This window comes from Gopherus flavomarginatus, chromosome 2 (genome assembly GCF_025201925.1).
Source record: "Gopherus flavomarginatus isolate rGopFla2 chromosome 2, rGopFla2.mat.asm, whole genome shotgun sequence".
NCBI lineage: Eukaryota > Metazoa > Chordata > Testudines > Testudinidae > Gopherus > Gopherus flavomarginatus.
In genome coordinates, this window is record NC_066618.1 from 96344741 (window position 1) to 96360260 (window position 15520).

Here is a 15520-nt window from a genome sequence, read left to right on the forward strand (position 1 = left end):
TATAGCAGAGCCCTTAGCAGGGAGTAGGATGGAACAGGTTGGTGGGCCAAACAGAAGGCCTGGTGCACCAGATCTGGCCATCTCTTGCATTTGTCCTTATTGCTCAGTTAAATAATAACAAATAATCACAAACCTCAACCTAAACATTTTCCTGACCTTGGCTGTCCCAGGCACTGATTTTCTTTGTTTCAAAGACACTCTGACTCCTCTTATGTCCTGGGTTGGAGTTAGTGGGACCCACCTTCCAACATGAGTTATTTGTGGAGTTGTGAAGTTATTTGTCTTAGTGCAAGGTTCTAAAACCTCAGATTAGGATGATTCTGCAGAAGAGGCCTGCTTTCCTGAGCAGTGTCATGGTGGTATAGGCCTGTCATGGAATTTTGGGTAGTGTTCCTCAAGCCTGTTTTGGCTTTGGTTCTCGTATATTTCTGTCAGGTTTGGGTCATCAATATTAAAACAAAAGCAGTTATATATAGTATCATGATCATGGGCAGATGTTAGATACTGAAATGTAGTTAGGGTGAGCAGAATAGGGACAGTCCCAATATTTGAAGCTTTGTCTTATATAGGCGCCTATTACCCCCAACTCCCCTCCCGATTTTTCACACTTGCTTTCTGGTCACCCTGAATGCAGTCAAGGCTGATTTTTACCATCTTCAAAAATATTGTCAGACTGTAGCCAGTACCTGGGCTGAATATTCGTTATGCTAGCTATTGTACAGTTCTTGCACGTGGTCTGTTGTTGTGGCGCTCTGCTTTTGTGCAACTGATGTTGGGCTGCTTCAATATGCTGTAACTTGGGCTGCAGAAAAACTCGGATACGGTGCCTGAGGCAGGTGCAAAATGCTACAGCATTGTTCTTGGGAAGAAGCGACGGTGATTCTGTTTATTAACTACCGCATACTTTGCTCTGCATCTCTGAAGGGATTTCAGTTTAAGAGGTTAACTTTAACTTCTAATACCTGTAATAAATTGAGTCAGAATTATCTTACTGAGCTTCCAGCAGCCGATATAGTGTACCAACTCAGAATGGCGAAGGGTTTTATCTCTTGTTGCTTGCAGGTAATTGGAGTGTTTGGTGCTCAAACTATGACTTGGACAGGTCTTATCTTTGCTTCTGCAGTCCTTCATCTCAGAAATGCCCTATGACATATTCCAAGGAGTGCCATATATTAAACCTTTTTTTTTGAATAGACACTTAATTTTAATTCTCTGAGGCTCTTTCTATGGCATGATGATGTTTCAATGGTTTTATCTTATGTTTTAATGTGTCTGATGTGTCTTAGCTTTATTGCTTTGTTTGGCGCCTGGAATTCTATGGCAGATAGGCGTCAAATAAATAGAATTTATTATGGTGATGTTGAGTTCAAGTACTGGGGAGGTTGGTGAGACAGCTTAGTACTGTAGCTATCATCATTTTAACTGATATAAAGCTTGACTAATTGTTGCATTATTAAGCCTTGAAGATTAAGCAGTTTCTGCAGTGTATATCTTAGCAATGTGCCAAAGAAGTCAAAATAAAGCCACTGTAGTGTAGAATTTCAGATGTAGTAAAATAAATGGTTAGTTTGTGTTTACTTGAGACTGAAAAATGTGGCACCTAAATCCTAATTTAAAAGAAAAAAAAGTCATATCTAAGCAACTGTTTTTTACTTCACTATTTTCTTCACGTGGTCTTTCCCATTTATTACACAACACTAATCCATTGAGGTGGAGTGGAGTGATTAGAGCCAGGGGCTTGGAGTCAGGATTCCTGTATTCTACCTGCAGCTCCCTTTTGGACCTCAGTCCAGTATCTATACTACTGCATGGCACAGCAAACCACTAACACACCACCCATGGAAGCTGTATAACCTTGATCAAGGCAATTCACCTCTTTGTGTCTCAAGGGGTAGTAATCATTACCTCAAAGGTGAGTTGTGTTTAATTAACATTTGTATATTATTTGACTGGCTGATTTCTGGAATTGGGTTCTTTGAAGAGTTGGGAATGATGTCCACTAGGAGTCTAGGATTGCTAAGGCCTAATTCTGCAGCCTTTACCCACCCTTAACTGACACTGAAGTAAAGTGGAATTTTACATGAGGAAAGTACATGGGATCATTAATGATGGATCATAGGTAGCCTCTGTGAATGGATGTAGCTAAATTTAGAACTATATAAAAATGAAATGCCATATGTCTAATGATATACCAAATAATAAATGATCAAGGAATGCATATATTTTATGATTACTGTGTAATTTTCTGTGTAGTGCTAGTCTGTAATGTAACTTTCTATAGAAGATACTGAGCTATATTAGTTTTCTATATACTGTACATTTGATTTCTACAAATTCTTAGATTACGATTTGACTGCACAGCAAAAGAGAATAGAAGTACCTATTTACAAATTAAATGTAACAACCTCACTTTTATCCTTAAAAATGCTATAACTTGGTATATGTTACAATTTAGAGTTGCTTATATCTGGCTTTAGAATTTCTGATTTGGTACCAGTTTTCCTGAATTAGTTTAGACTAATCTGCAGAATCTCATGAAACTTTTAAGTGTATAATTTGTCTGTTTTTAGGTAAAATAAATGCATTTATATAATTTCTTGAAATCAGGCATGCAGCCACTTTTAGGAATAGCTCAGAAATGGGACTTTTTTTTGCACCAAAGATATTGTTTTCGTAAAAATCTTGTAGTATGATAACTAGACTGTATCTGGGATGAAGGAATCCCTTTAAGCTCCTTTGTCATCAAACTGATTACTGTCTGTGTGTTCTCTGTTTCTACAGTGCCTAGCATGTTACATGACTGTGGCCACTTGGCACTATAGAAATAATAATAAAAACAACAAGTATTATTTAATGTCAGCACTAGGGCTGTCAAGCGATTTAAAAAATTGCGTGATTAATTGTGCGGTTAAATAACAATAGAATACCATTTAGTTTAAATATTTTTTGATGTTTACTACATTTACAGATATATTAATTTCAATTAGAACACTGAATTACAAAGTGTACAATGCTCACTTTATATTTATTTTTTATTACAAATATTTGCACTGTAAAAAGGAAAAAAAATCTATTTTTCAATTCACCTCATACAAATACTGTAGTCCAATCTCTTTATCATGAAAATTGAACTTACAATTGTAGAATTATGTACAAAGAAACCTGCATTCAAAAATAAAACAATGTAAAACTTTAGAGCCTATAAGTCCACTCAGTCCTACTTCTTGGTCGGCCAATCACTCACACAAACAAGCTTGGTTACAATTTGCAGGAGATCATGCTGCCTGCTTCTTGTTTACAATGTCACCTGGAAGTAAGAACAGACATTTGCATGCCACTGTTGTAGCTGGCGTTGCAAGATATTTATGTGCCAGATGAACTAACGATTCATATATCCGTTCATGCTTCAAATACTATTCCAGAGGACGTGCTTCCATGCTGATGATGGGTTCTGCTTGATAGCAGTCCAAAGCAGTGCGGACTGACGCATGTTCCTTTTCATCATCTGAGTCAGATGCCACCAGCAGAAGATTGATTTTCTTTTTTGGGGGGTTGGGTTCTGTAGTTTCCGCACCAGAGTGTTGCTCTTTTAAGACTTCTAAAAGCATGCTCCACACCTCGTACTCACCTTGGGTCGAGTGCTGTAGCTATTTTTAGAAATCTCACATTGGTTCCTTCTGTGCATTTTGTCAAATCTGTTATGAAAGTGTTCTTAAAACAAACGTGCTGGGTCATCATCCAAGACTGCTGTAACATGAAATATGTGGCAGAATGTGAGTAAAACAGAGTAGGATATATACAGTTCTCCCCCTAAGGAATACAGTCACAAATGTTATTGATGCATTATTTTTTTAACAAGCATCATCAGCATGGAAGCATGTGCTTTGGACTGGTGGCTGAAGCATGAAGGGTCATATGAATATTTAGCGTATGTGGCATGTAAACACCAGCTACAAAACCTTGCAACTCCGGCTACAAAAGTGCCACACAAATGTCTGTTCTCACTTTCAGGTGACATTGTGAATAAGAACCAGGCAGCAGTATCACCTGTCAATGTAAACAAACTTATTTTTCTTAGTGATTGACAGAATAAGAAGTAGGACTAAGTGGACTTGTTGGCGCTAAAGTTTTACACTGTTTTGTTTTTGAATGCAGTTACGTAACCAAAAAAAAATCTGCATTTGTAAATTGCACTTTCACAATAAGAGATTGCACTTCAGTACTTGTATCAGGTGAATTGAAAAATACTATTTCTTTTGTTTATCATTTTTATAGTACATATATTTGTAATAAAAATAATAATATAAAGTGAGCACTGTGCACTTTGTATTCTGTGTTGTAATTGAAATCAATATCGAAAATATAGAAAACTATCCAAAAATATTTAATAAATTTCAATTGGTATTCTATTGTTCAGAGTGTGATTAATCATGATTAATTTTTTTAATTACGATTCATTTTTTTGAGTTAATTGCACAAGTTAACTGCGATTAATTGACAGCCCTAGTCAGTACCCATTTTCTTTTCTTTCTTTATGGTTCTTATATAAAGCCCACTGATGTCAATGCAGACTACTACAGGTTTAAAATAACATCAGTATTTACACAGCCAAAAAACCAAAGTGCAAACAGAAGACAATTAACTATGTAAGTCCTATGAATGTTTTCAGATTTTTGTTCATACAGAAATTTGCAGTCATAGGGCATTTCTGCTATGTAAAAGTACAATGTAAAACTAGTATCTTCCTATGTTTCTCCATGTTTATTCAGAATCATAACTGTGACAAAAATAATTTTTTGCTATTTATAATTGTTGCTGGTCAAAATTTGGAATTTCCTATCTCTGAGAAATTCTGACATTTAAAAAAAGATTTGGTTTTGTTTCAGAATCAAATTAGCCATTTTGAAATTTCCAATATCAAAATTTTCCTGTTTCTTGCTTACAATTTCACCTAAAAGTGAGAACAGACATTCGCATTGCACTTTTGTAGCCGGTGTTGCAAGGTTTTGTAGCTGGTGTTTACATGCCACTTATGCTAAACATTCATATGCCCCTTTATGCTTCGGCCACCAGTCCAGCGGACATGCTTCCATACTGATGATGCTCGTTAAAAAAATTTCCAATATCCAAATAGCTTCATTTAAGAAAAATCAAACAATTTTGGTTTGCATCATTTCAAAAGAAAATCAATCAGCTGCCCTGACTTCTGTGAAGACCCCAGGTAGTCCTGACTCCTCTCTCTGGCTTGGATTCTCAGAGCTTTCAGGATCTTTGGTATGTCCTGCAGACAGACCCCTGCTAGAGCCAAGGCATCTAGGCTCCCGGCTCTGCAATGGGAACCTATAAGCCTTGGGGTCCCCAGCCTCAAGGCAGGCCACCTAGCAGGTATTCTCCAGAGCTGCGGACCCTGGAATTTCCAGGTTCTTCAACAGCCCACCAGGCAAACTGTAGGAAACTAGGCAGGTTTCTGACAGAAACCGTTTGGTAGGAAAAGTTCTGTTGGAATCTTTGCCTGTCTTTCATTGAACATTTGCCGAAATTGAAACGTTTCCTTGAAATATTTCAGGTTTGATGAATTGGCATGTTCTGTTTAAAAACAGTTTCTTTGGAAAATTCCTGACCAGTGCTGCTTGCCACTTGTGTTATCCCTACAGAACAGAGACGGATGGTATTCCTTCTTCAGTAAATTCCGTTGGACAGTTTATTATGTTTGTATTTTAGGGCCGCTCAGCAACATCTCTGCACAGCCATTGCTTGCTTTGGGTTTTGAACAGGTGTCACCGACAGCAAAGATTTGTGTGTAGAACCTTTATTACTAGTGATGATGCACAGGAAGGAAAGGACTCTGCTTGACTTTCAGCTCCAAGTTGAATTTGCAAGCTGGAAGATAGGATAAAAGTCTAGCTACTTGTCAACTGAGTACATTTGCCCTGAAAGTCAGTGAATAAATGTTACATTTTTTCTCCCTTTTTTAATCCACTCCAATCCAAAAACACACTTACAAAATGTCCTACTGGAAGTCATGGAAAGACAATAAATATGGAACCCCAATGTCATTTTTACAATCTCTTTTCAGAGGAGAACTGTACTTAGAATCTTAAGTAGTTATTCTTGCTATACTTATCAGAACATTTTGTATTTGCTGTGTTTATGGATGAGAGTAGATAAAATGGAAGGGAGAAATGCATGATTTATGTGGGAGCTAGAAAGGCCTTAGGGATGGATTTGGAGAAGGGTATACTTGCATGCAAACAATTATGTAGTTACTGAAACTCAAAGACTTATTTAAGGATCGATCATTTGGCTAACATCTGGAACCTGTAAGAAATTAAAAGCAGACATTGGTATGCAATATTCTCTTCTCTCTGAACAAGCACATTAGATTAATATCACTTTGGGTTCCCTCTGGTTATCTTTCATGCCCACACATATAATCACTCTTCTCTTCCATAAAATATCTTTCACCTGTTGCAGTTTATCACAATTAAGAGCCTAGTTTTGCAATGTGTAACCTAAGTGGGCATTCCTCTTCCACATTTTGACATTTAAATCAGCATGATTGCTTGTGAATGCTCTTTCGACGTGCCATAAGGCCAGTTTAGAGTTTGAGCTAGCATAAGATTTTCTAAAAATTATAATGATCATTTTCTGATACAAAAGCATGAGGCAATTCTATTTTAGACTTCATTATGGTGGCTAAATATGAATTAATCACTGGACTGTAATTTTGCATTTAATATAGGCAAACAGAGGATAGTCCCATCCAATAATATATATGATTGGTGCTTCCAAAGGGCTACTCTCCCAAAGATGAGGAAACTGATGAACAAAATGGACTCGGAAGAAAAATCCAGAAAGAAAAATGTGAATTAAAATCGGGAGTTCTTTCAGACAACTGTATTAGATGGCCAAAAAGCCACAATTACATAGTCAAGAAAGAGGATAACTGTGGGTTAAAGTCCATCCTGATCTGGTGGAGAAGCGAAGGCAGCAATTAGCTACAATAACAAATGGAGAAAAGAGGAACCAGATAACAATCAATATATACTACAAGTAATGAAGTGTAAAAAAATGATAAGGGAAGCTAACGACATCAGGAAAAATTCATGGCTATCAGGGTTAGGACGACAAGAAGGAATTTTATAAAGTATATTAGGAACAAAAAAAAATCCTAACAACTGTATGGGCTGATTACCAGATGAAGCTGGTAAAATAAGGAGGCAGAAAAGACAGACGTATTCAATAAATATTTCTACTCTAAATTTGGACAGATGCAGGATGATATATTATTTTCACAAGAGGACGATGAAGTATTTTCCAGTCCATTAATAACTGAGGAGAAGTTAAATGGCATCTACTAGGAATAAACATTTTTGAATCAGTTGACACACAAAAATTGCACTCAGGAATTCTAAAAGTGTTGGCTAAGGAGATGTCTGGCCTGCTGATGTTAGTTTTTAATAAATCTTGGAATACTGGGAAATTGCAGAAGACCAGAATAGTGATAAAGTTGTGCCAGTTATTTAAAAAGGCAAGCAGGACAAACCATATAACTGCATTCCTGTTAGTCTGACATCAATCCTGGGTTAAATGATGGAAAAGCTGATACAGGATAAAATTGATAAAAATTAAAGGAATATAATTAATGCCAGTCAACACAGTTTTATGGAAATTAGGTCTTGTCAAACATAGATATTATTCTTCAATGAGATTACAAGTTTGGTTAATAAAGGTAATGGCATAGACATAATATAATGTAAGATGTCTGATTAAAAATTAGCACTATGCAGTATCAATAAAATACACATTAACTGAATTAAGAATTGGCTAACCAACAGATCTCAAAAATTAGTTTTCAGTGGGGAATCATCACCAAACATGGATATTTCTAGTGGGGTTCCACAGGAATCAGTACTATACGTGATGCAATTCAATGTTTTTATCAATAATCTGGAAGTAAATATAAAATAATTGCTGACGACATTTGTGGATGACACAATGATTGGAGAGTGTTAAATAATGATGAACACAGGCCAGTCATAAAGTGTGGTAAGTTGGGTCCATTCAAACAAAATGCCTTTTAATACAACCAAATGGGATATCATACATCTAGGAAGAAGGAACGCTGGCCACCCGCTATGAATGGGTGACTGTATCCTGGAAAACAGTGACTCTGAAAAGGATTTGGGGTTATAGTGGATACAACAACTCAACATGAGCTCCTAGTATGATGCTGTGGCAAAAGCCTTGGGTGTATAAATAGGAAAGTAATGAGTAAGAGTAGGGAGTTGATTTTTACCTCTGTATACAGTATTAGTGAGACCAATATTAGAATTCTGCATACAGTTCTGCTGTCCACATTTTGAAAAGTATGTTGATATTTTGGAAGGGTGCAGAAAAGAGCCACAAAAATGATTTGGAGAAAATGCCTTACAATGAGATATTTAAAGCACTCAATCTGTTGAGCTTATTAAAAAGAAGCATTATAGCTGAGTTGATTACAGTGTGTAATCAGGGCCACGGAGGAGGATGGCCCTGACTCCATCCTCCACTGTGTAGGGGCATGTTGGAATAGTGAAGAGGCAGGAATGGGGCATGTTGGGAGTGAAGGATGACAGGACTGGAGCATGTCACACTCTGGCAAGCTCGGATGAGTGGAGTAGTGCTTAGGCAACCCTTCATTTAGCACAAGTTAGAGCAGCCCTGTAACTGCTATACCTTATACTGGGGCTGGTTCAGACCCCAGCCGGCCCTAAGAGTTGGCGGAAAGGTGTCCTCATGCCAATTTCCTATCTCTCACACTTCCTTAAGATTTCACACTCAGTGCACCTAAGAATGAGTTCTTTCTGTTCAAAAAAAGTGAGGGGAAACTCATCAGAAAAATAGTGTCTAATTATTGTTTTTGAATAGTTTTCATAAATAAGTTTCACTCTGTCTTTCCTCTTTCTCATCCAAATGTTCCTTTCAGAACGAAGTCAAAAGGACCGAGTTTGGGGTGATAAATTGCTATGTGATTTTCTTTATATATCTAAATGGAGGCGTTAGTATGACATGCAGAATAACAGAGAAGTAACTCTGTGAACGATGCAGCTTGTCAGCTGTTACGGTGATATAATACAGGATATGACTGTGAACAGAGGATGTCCTTTGGGAAATCATCCCAAAAATCATTGAATTTGGTAATGAAGAAAAGTTTTGGATTGGCCGGTCTGGAAATTTATCATCCTTCATTTCTCCATAGAGTAGATACAGTGCTAGAAGTGCCAATGTACATTTTTCTGCAAATACACCTCAATTCAGGCCTCAGAGGGAGAGTGTCATTTTTTCTCCATGCCCTTTCAGTGTTGGCCTCTGTGCTGAGACTGCCTATAAGCATGCCAGTTGTTATTTGGGCATTTGTCCACGAGGAACAAAATTGAGAGCACATTTCGCTTCACAGTGCCCACCAACCAATCATCAGAGTAATGTCTGAACCGAGAGTAGAAGTGAAAGGCTCTAGTATACCATTGCTAGCTTCCGAAGTCATCCAGTTACCTTAGAATGGTGACACTTCAGGTGCAAGTGTTTTGGAGCCTCTCCCAACTCCCATTAAAATCAGTGGAAAACTCTCTTTGAGTTCAGTCATGGACAATTGGACTCAGCACTTAGTGAATTAATGTTGCATTCATGTGAATGACAGACAACTGGGTACGGGTGTGTCCTTTCAATGTGGAATTTGTTCAATAAACACAGATGTATTTTTAAAAGGTAAGCTTATTTTCAAATATAATATTTGTTGGATAACCATCACATAAAACAACACAAAATAGTCCAACATAGCATTAAATGCTAGCACATGTTATCAGTCATTCAGATAATTTCTCCCTATGTCCATTCTTTTACAGGCCCAGCTGTCAGATATAGTGAATTCAATGCATCAAAGCCCAAGCCTCCACCTCTTGTTGGACAGCACACTGTGGAGGTACTGAAGGGTGCACTGGGGTATGAGGACAAAGCCATCGAGGAACTTCTCGGGACTGGCGCAGTTGTTCAGCATGAAGTCAAGTGAAGAGCTTTAACTCTAATCTCTCATGCTGAGTTTATGTTGCTTGTTCTTCTCTTGGATCCCTTCGTGTCTCCTAAGGAAATTCAAAGGAGGAGACATCATTTAATTCTTAATTTTCTTCCTTGTGTTTGAAATAGATCTAACACTGACATATCAACTAAAGCAATCTGGTATTTGCTGCATGAAAGAAATGTTTTTTGGGGGTAAATATTCCGATTACAGAATCCTATGTGGCGAATCATTTCCTATATTTTTATCTGGGGAATGTAATTCTTATCTTAATCATGATAATTGCCCAAATGTTTGTCCCCTGTGAAAAGAAGCAGATCCTTGAAACACTTGCATGCTGTGATCTCCATTTGCACATAAGCTACTTTTTAAAACAGTTTAGCATGAAATCAAAGTTGTGAGCAAATTGATCGCCCCTGTGATTGATTTTAAACAGAATTCTGAGTGCATGAGCTCTTTGTTAATCTCTAATTTAAAACATCGTTGAAGTGCCTATTGTAAAACTGACTTCTATTCCCATGTTCAGTTGTATAAATATTTGCTTTACATTACATCGTATTGTTATGGCAATCTTGGAGTGTGTAGCAGAAATAAACCTCAACTGTTGCATTTTTCCAGTTACGTAAAAAAAGCATTTTCCAAACCCAGTTGAGAGTCAAAACATGAATGAATGGTACTGATCTTTTGTGATTTTATTTGGTGAGGCTCTCTGTATTTTTAATTGGACATGGAGCCAAACCAGAACCACATAGCTGAACACCATGTTTGGAGGAAATTTGGGTATGGGTCTGTGTGCTAGGGACTGCCCTACATCTCTTTAATGGCCATGATCTCAATTCCATTTTACTAGGAGGGAAATTTAGATCTGAATCCAAATTTTTGGCTCAGGCCTATGTCTATAGTTAAAACAGAGCCAGATTCTGCCAGCCTTGGTCAAATTCAGTGCATTAAGGAATAAGCTGTTACTATTATGAATAAAGGTGAAAGAATCTGGCCCATAATAAATACCAAGCAAGAGATTAAATAAAAGCCACTTCTTCTATACAAACCAATTTGGCAGTTCTTCAGCCACAGAAGAAATGCCATGCCTCAGTATATAAGCATATAATTCACAACTAAAGAAAACTCTGCATGGGAGGGTTCTAAACTTTGTTGTATGCATCAGTGGAGTGAGGCAATGCCATTTTATTCCTAGAACAAAATAAAATTAACTGAAACTGATATTTGGCAAATAATGTCCATATTTTTCCCGATGTATCGGAAACAGGCCTGGCATTATAACTAGCCTGTCACTTTGTTTCCACTTGAACAAACAACATCCTCTGTATTACATTTGAACTTCACAACTGTATATTACCTTCTGGGAACAAGAAACGTTATTACGTAACCAAGTTGAAATGCACATTGCGGTTGCTCGTTTTTGAAGCTCTGTGTTTCTGGTTCATTTGCTTGCTTGTTTTGTGTGTTTTGTTGTGTTCTCTCTTTTCAGATCTTCTCCTAATCATTATTATTTTTTTTGTATTGCATTCCTGGCACCAGACCTAACACTCTGCTCATGTGTTAAAGGCATAAGGAGATTCTGGACTAGTGACTTCCTAAATAAATATAGAAATAAGTGTGCATTGAGAGCCAAATGAACAGGGAGACCATAGGGATAGAACTAGGATCTGGGGAAAGGGTTGCTAGGCATTACCATGTAATCCACTTTTAATTCAAGAGGATCAGCCAGTTTACTGAGAGAAACAATGGTTTGAAGTGAGCTTCAGATAAAATAGATGATCTAGCACTAAACTGAGTTTTGTTTATTGCTGCAAACTATTTCACACTATCAAATCATGTTTACAAATAAATGTGTTGTTTTCACATATTGAGGCCATTCTTTTTCCTTTTTCTACGAATTGAATACATAAATAAGATACCATAAAATCACACACAGTTTAGTTCAAGGCTTTCCAAAGGATCTTTTTCAGGGGAAAGAATTAAGTGCTAGATTCTCAGTGAGAACAAATTGGTTTAGCTCCGTTGACATTAACAGTATAATGCTGATTTACATCAGCTTAGGATCTGGCCCATTAACGTCAATGTATTTGTTCCAATGTGCCCACACAGTTTCTCTTTGCTCCCCTCTTAAGTGTTTTCCCCATCAGTATTTTGACATTCAGATACCAGAGGAGATAACCTGAGGCATGATTTTGCCTCACTTGCAGTAGTCAGTTCAACAAGGACAGTGCTAATCCTGTTACTGCTGCTTATTGTGAGAGAAGTCACAGGAGGTTCTGTAAATAAATAGACTGCAACTATCTACACTTTTGAAGACCGGAAAACTTGATGTGGCTAAAAGTCTTTAAATCGTTGGAAGTCTAGGAGCCTACAAAGCTCCCATAAACCTCAGATGTCTTCTCCTACAACTCTTGTGCTCACACTTGCAGGATCTGACCGCAGGGTTTTATGTTGTCTGAAGTCCCGTCAGACAATTGCCTTGATATTGCCCAAGCATATTAGTCACTGGAGTAGCAACATTTTCTTCTAAAAGACCCTGAAAATACACTCAGATTATTTATGAAAACATACTGCATTCTTCCCAGCAATCCTCAAATATGTGCACCTCTGAGTAGAAATCAATGGATACATAGTTTTAAACATAGTTTTAAACAGCTCTCCTTTTTCTACAAAAAGAGAAATCAATCATTACATTGAGGTTTAATAAAACTAGATCCCTGCAATTTTGAACATAGGAAGTAGCTAGTCATAACTGTATACAGCTCCTTCTAACAATGCTGCTGCTGCTTTGATTTCTCTCCACTTACATTGGAAAGGAACGTGCTGCTGCCATGGCTTGTGTGTGGTATTGGCTTTAAGCTGGTTAACCTTCTGCATGATTGCTTTGCAGAAAAGCAGGCAGACCTACCAAGTAATGAGTCAAAAACTTAGCTCAGATACAGCTATTAACTACTGTGAGGTGTGACTGCTGTTAATTTAAGCACTGAAGTAAGCAAGTGCTGCAATGGAAGTTTTGACTAAGTATGACCTTCAGACCTGGGCCTTTTGTGAGTAGTGACCAGGAGGACCAAATGTGACCCAGTTATCCTTATTTAATGTCTGACCTATGTTCAAATCCCATTTGAGCCCAAATTACATGGAAACTTCATAGATTCCTGAAGGGACCATTGTCATTATCTAGTCTGACCTCCCACCTAACAAAGGCCATAGGATTTTCCTGAATTAAGTCCAGCTTCAAGTCCAATGGCTAGAGCAAACTTGAACTTGCGCAAAACTTGATGTATCCACTGGGATCACCTGCTTATATTGGGATGTGAACATTTCTTTTTCACTAATGGTGAATAAAATCAGCAAAAATACACAGAGGAAAATTATGTTTTCCTAATTTTTCATGTAACCAGGGGAAAAGTCAGCATCTCCACTTCTGTCTTATGTGCAATACATTTTGCCCACTTCTTGTTCCCCTCTGCTAACCTCACCTCCTGTAAGTCAGGCAAGGCAAGGCAAAGCATGCCGTGTGTGAGGGAGTTCGCATTAAGTCATTGTGCAGCTATGCCACTCCTAATACAATGTAGAGCCCCAGTTTGTTCAACCAAAGGAGGAAAGGGAGCCTGACAGCTTCACAAATAAGATGGACATGATTATTATTTTAAAATTATCTTAGTGACAAGATGCAGTGAATTCTCTAATCTCCGTGACATTACAGCAATGCATTCAAAATGTATTTATGTGCCAAAAGATGGAGGAAAAGTAAAGTACTTTCAAACTTTAGGAATTCTGGAACTGTATCTCACATTTCATGTGAGTGACATTAAACAGTGCCGTTACTAGGTGGTTTAGACCCCCACCCCGAGTAGTTCCCGCAGGATCAAGTATCCTCCCTACATGGAAATTGCGTGCTATTGACCAATCAGATAAAAATACACTGGTAAATGGTGATTATGTCACCTTTTTAAATTTGACAGCCTATCAATTCAAATATTGTAGAAGTCTGTTTTGACTGGTGTTGGGGTTAGATATGTAAGGAAAGTGCCTGAGATCACATAGGCCAAGGACCCATGAAACTATTGCAACAAGGGCTCTTCTTGACAAGCTTTGAAGCGGGGTGGGCAACGGTTGAGGTGAGGCCAAATTGTTAACTTTTATTTTGCTTTATTCTCTAGGGTTATAATTAAAAGTGAATTAGAAAGTGCCAGTTAACCTTCAATTAACAAAAAAACGCATTAAAACATAGTATAAATTGTTTGAGGAGTTCTGTGTTAAATTGTCTTCTGTAAAAATTGTCTTCTTGTGATGATCTAATCTACAGTGAAAAGAGAGGGAGTAAGATAGGACTATCTGCAGGTCATCAAAGGGAGCTAGCATGTTGCATCATGGGAAATGTAGTCCAATCAAAGGAGAAATGGGAGCATGAGACACCCAAACTAGAAGTCACATGTGGCAAAAGCAGCAGCATTTCTGAATTGAAGTTTTCAGCTGCAAAATTTCAGTTTCAGATTTTTTTTGCTGAAAAGTAAATAATAAATATTATCCAATGGAAATAAAACCCACTGTCTGACCACCTGTGCTGCTGAGTAATTCTGCTGACTCTGTGTCCCCTCAAAGATATGAGGAAGGCAGGTATGACCCTCTATCTGTTCAGAGAGAATTTTGAGCAGACAGGGATTCTTTACAAATACCTCTACGAAGACTTTGCTGTAGTTCAAGGAGGAGAAGCAACAGGAATGACAGCAGAGTCATGTTTCAGTCTATCAGTAACTATCTATTTGACTTCTTTGGGAAGGCTGGGATCCAGAGGGCCTTTATCACAGAACTCAGTGGTGACATGCAATAGTTTTAGAAGACCTTTTACAGATGCTAACAAACCGGGGTCACTGCCTAGTTGGCTGGTGGGGGTGGGAGGGTAGATGCAAGTTATTCTTGGGGTTGGGACCTCACCCATGAAGTTTGTTTTCTCCTTTGGTCCAACAGAAACTAGGTTTCAGGCATTCAGGGCAGGTTACTAAGTCTGTCTGTCTACATAGGCTTTTCTTGAAGTTGTTGGGTTCTTTTCTTGAAGGGGCTAAGAGGGTTTTGCGCTGCTTTTTGTTTTGTTTTGTTTTAAAACCTTGTTCAGATGTTTGTTAATGTAGCTGACTTACAATCAATATTTTGTAGATGGTCATTATAAAGCTGCTTAAAGGTATCTTCTAGGACCACAACAGAAATGAAAAAATATGTATATTTTGCCTCGTACTGTATCATATGCTTTGTGATAGGCATTTATTAGCGTCTGATTTAATAGTAAACAAAGTGGGTGAAGTAATATCTTGTATGGACCAACTTCTGTTGATGAAAGAGACAAGCTTTCGAGATTACACAGAGCTTTTTTTGAAGTCTGGGTAATGTACTCAGAATGTCACAGCTAAATACAAGGTGGAATAGATTGTTCATCATAAATAATTAACACACATTTTAAGAGACTAT

General features: G+C 37.7%; 1 protein-coding gene across 3 annotated transcripts in view; it reads left to right on the forward strand.

Moving 5' to 3' along the window:
* SUGCT (succinyl-CoA:glutarate-CoA transferase) overlaps positions 1 to 11946 on the forward strand; it is a 477812-nt gene extending 465866 nt beyond the window's left edge. For all 3 annotated transcript variants that reach the window (XM_050937744.1, XM_050937745.1, XM_050937747.1), the window contains one exon: positions 9885 to 11946. In XM_050937744.1, the coding sequence (XP_050793701.1) occupies positions 9885 to 10048 (164 nt within the window). In that variant the 3' untranslated portion in view covers positions 10049 to 11946. The remainder of the gene's footprint in view (positions 1 to 9884) is intronic.
* Positions 11947 to 15520: the final 3574 nt, after the last annotated feature.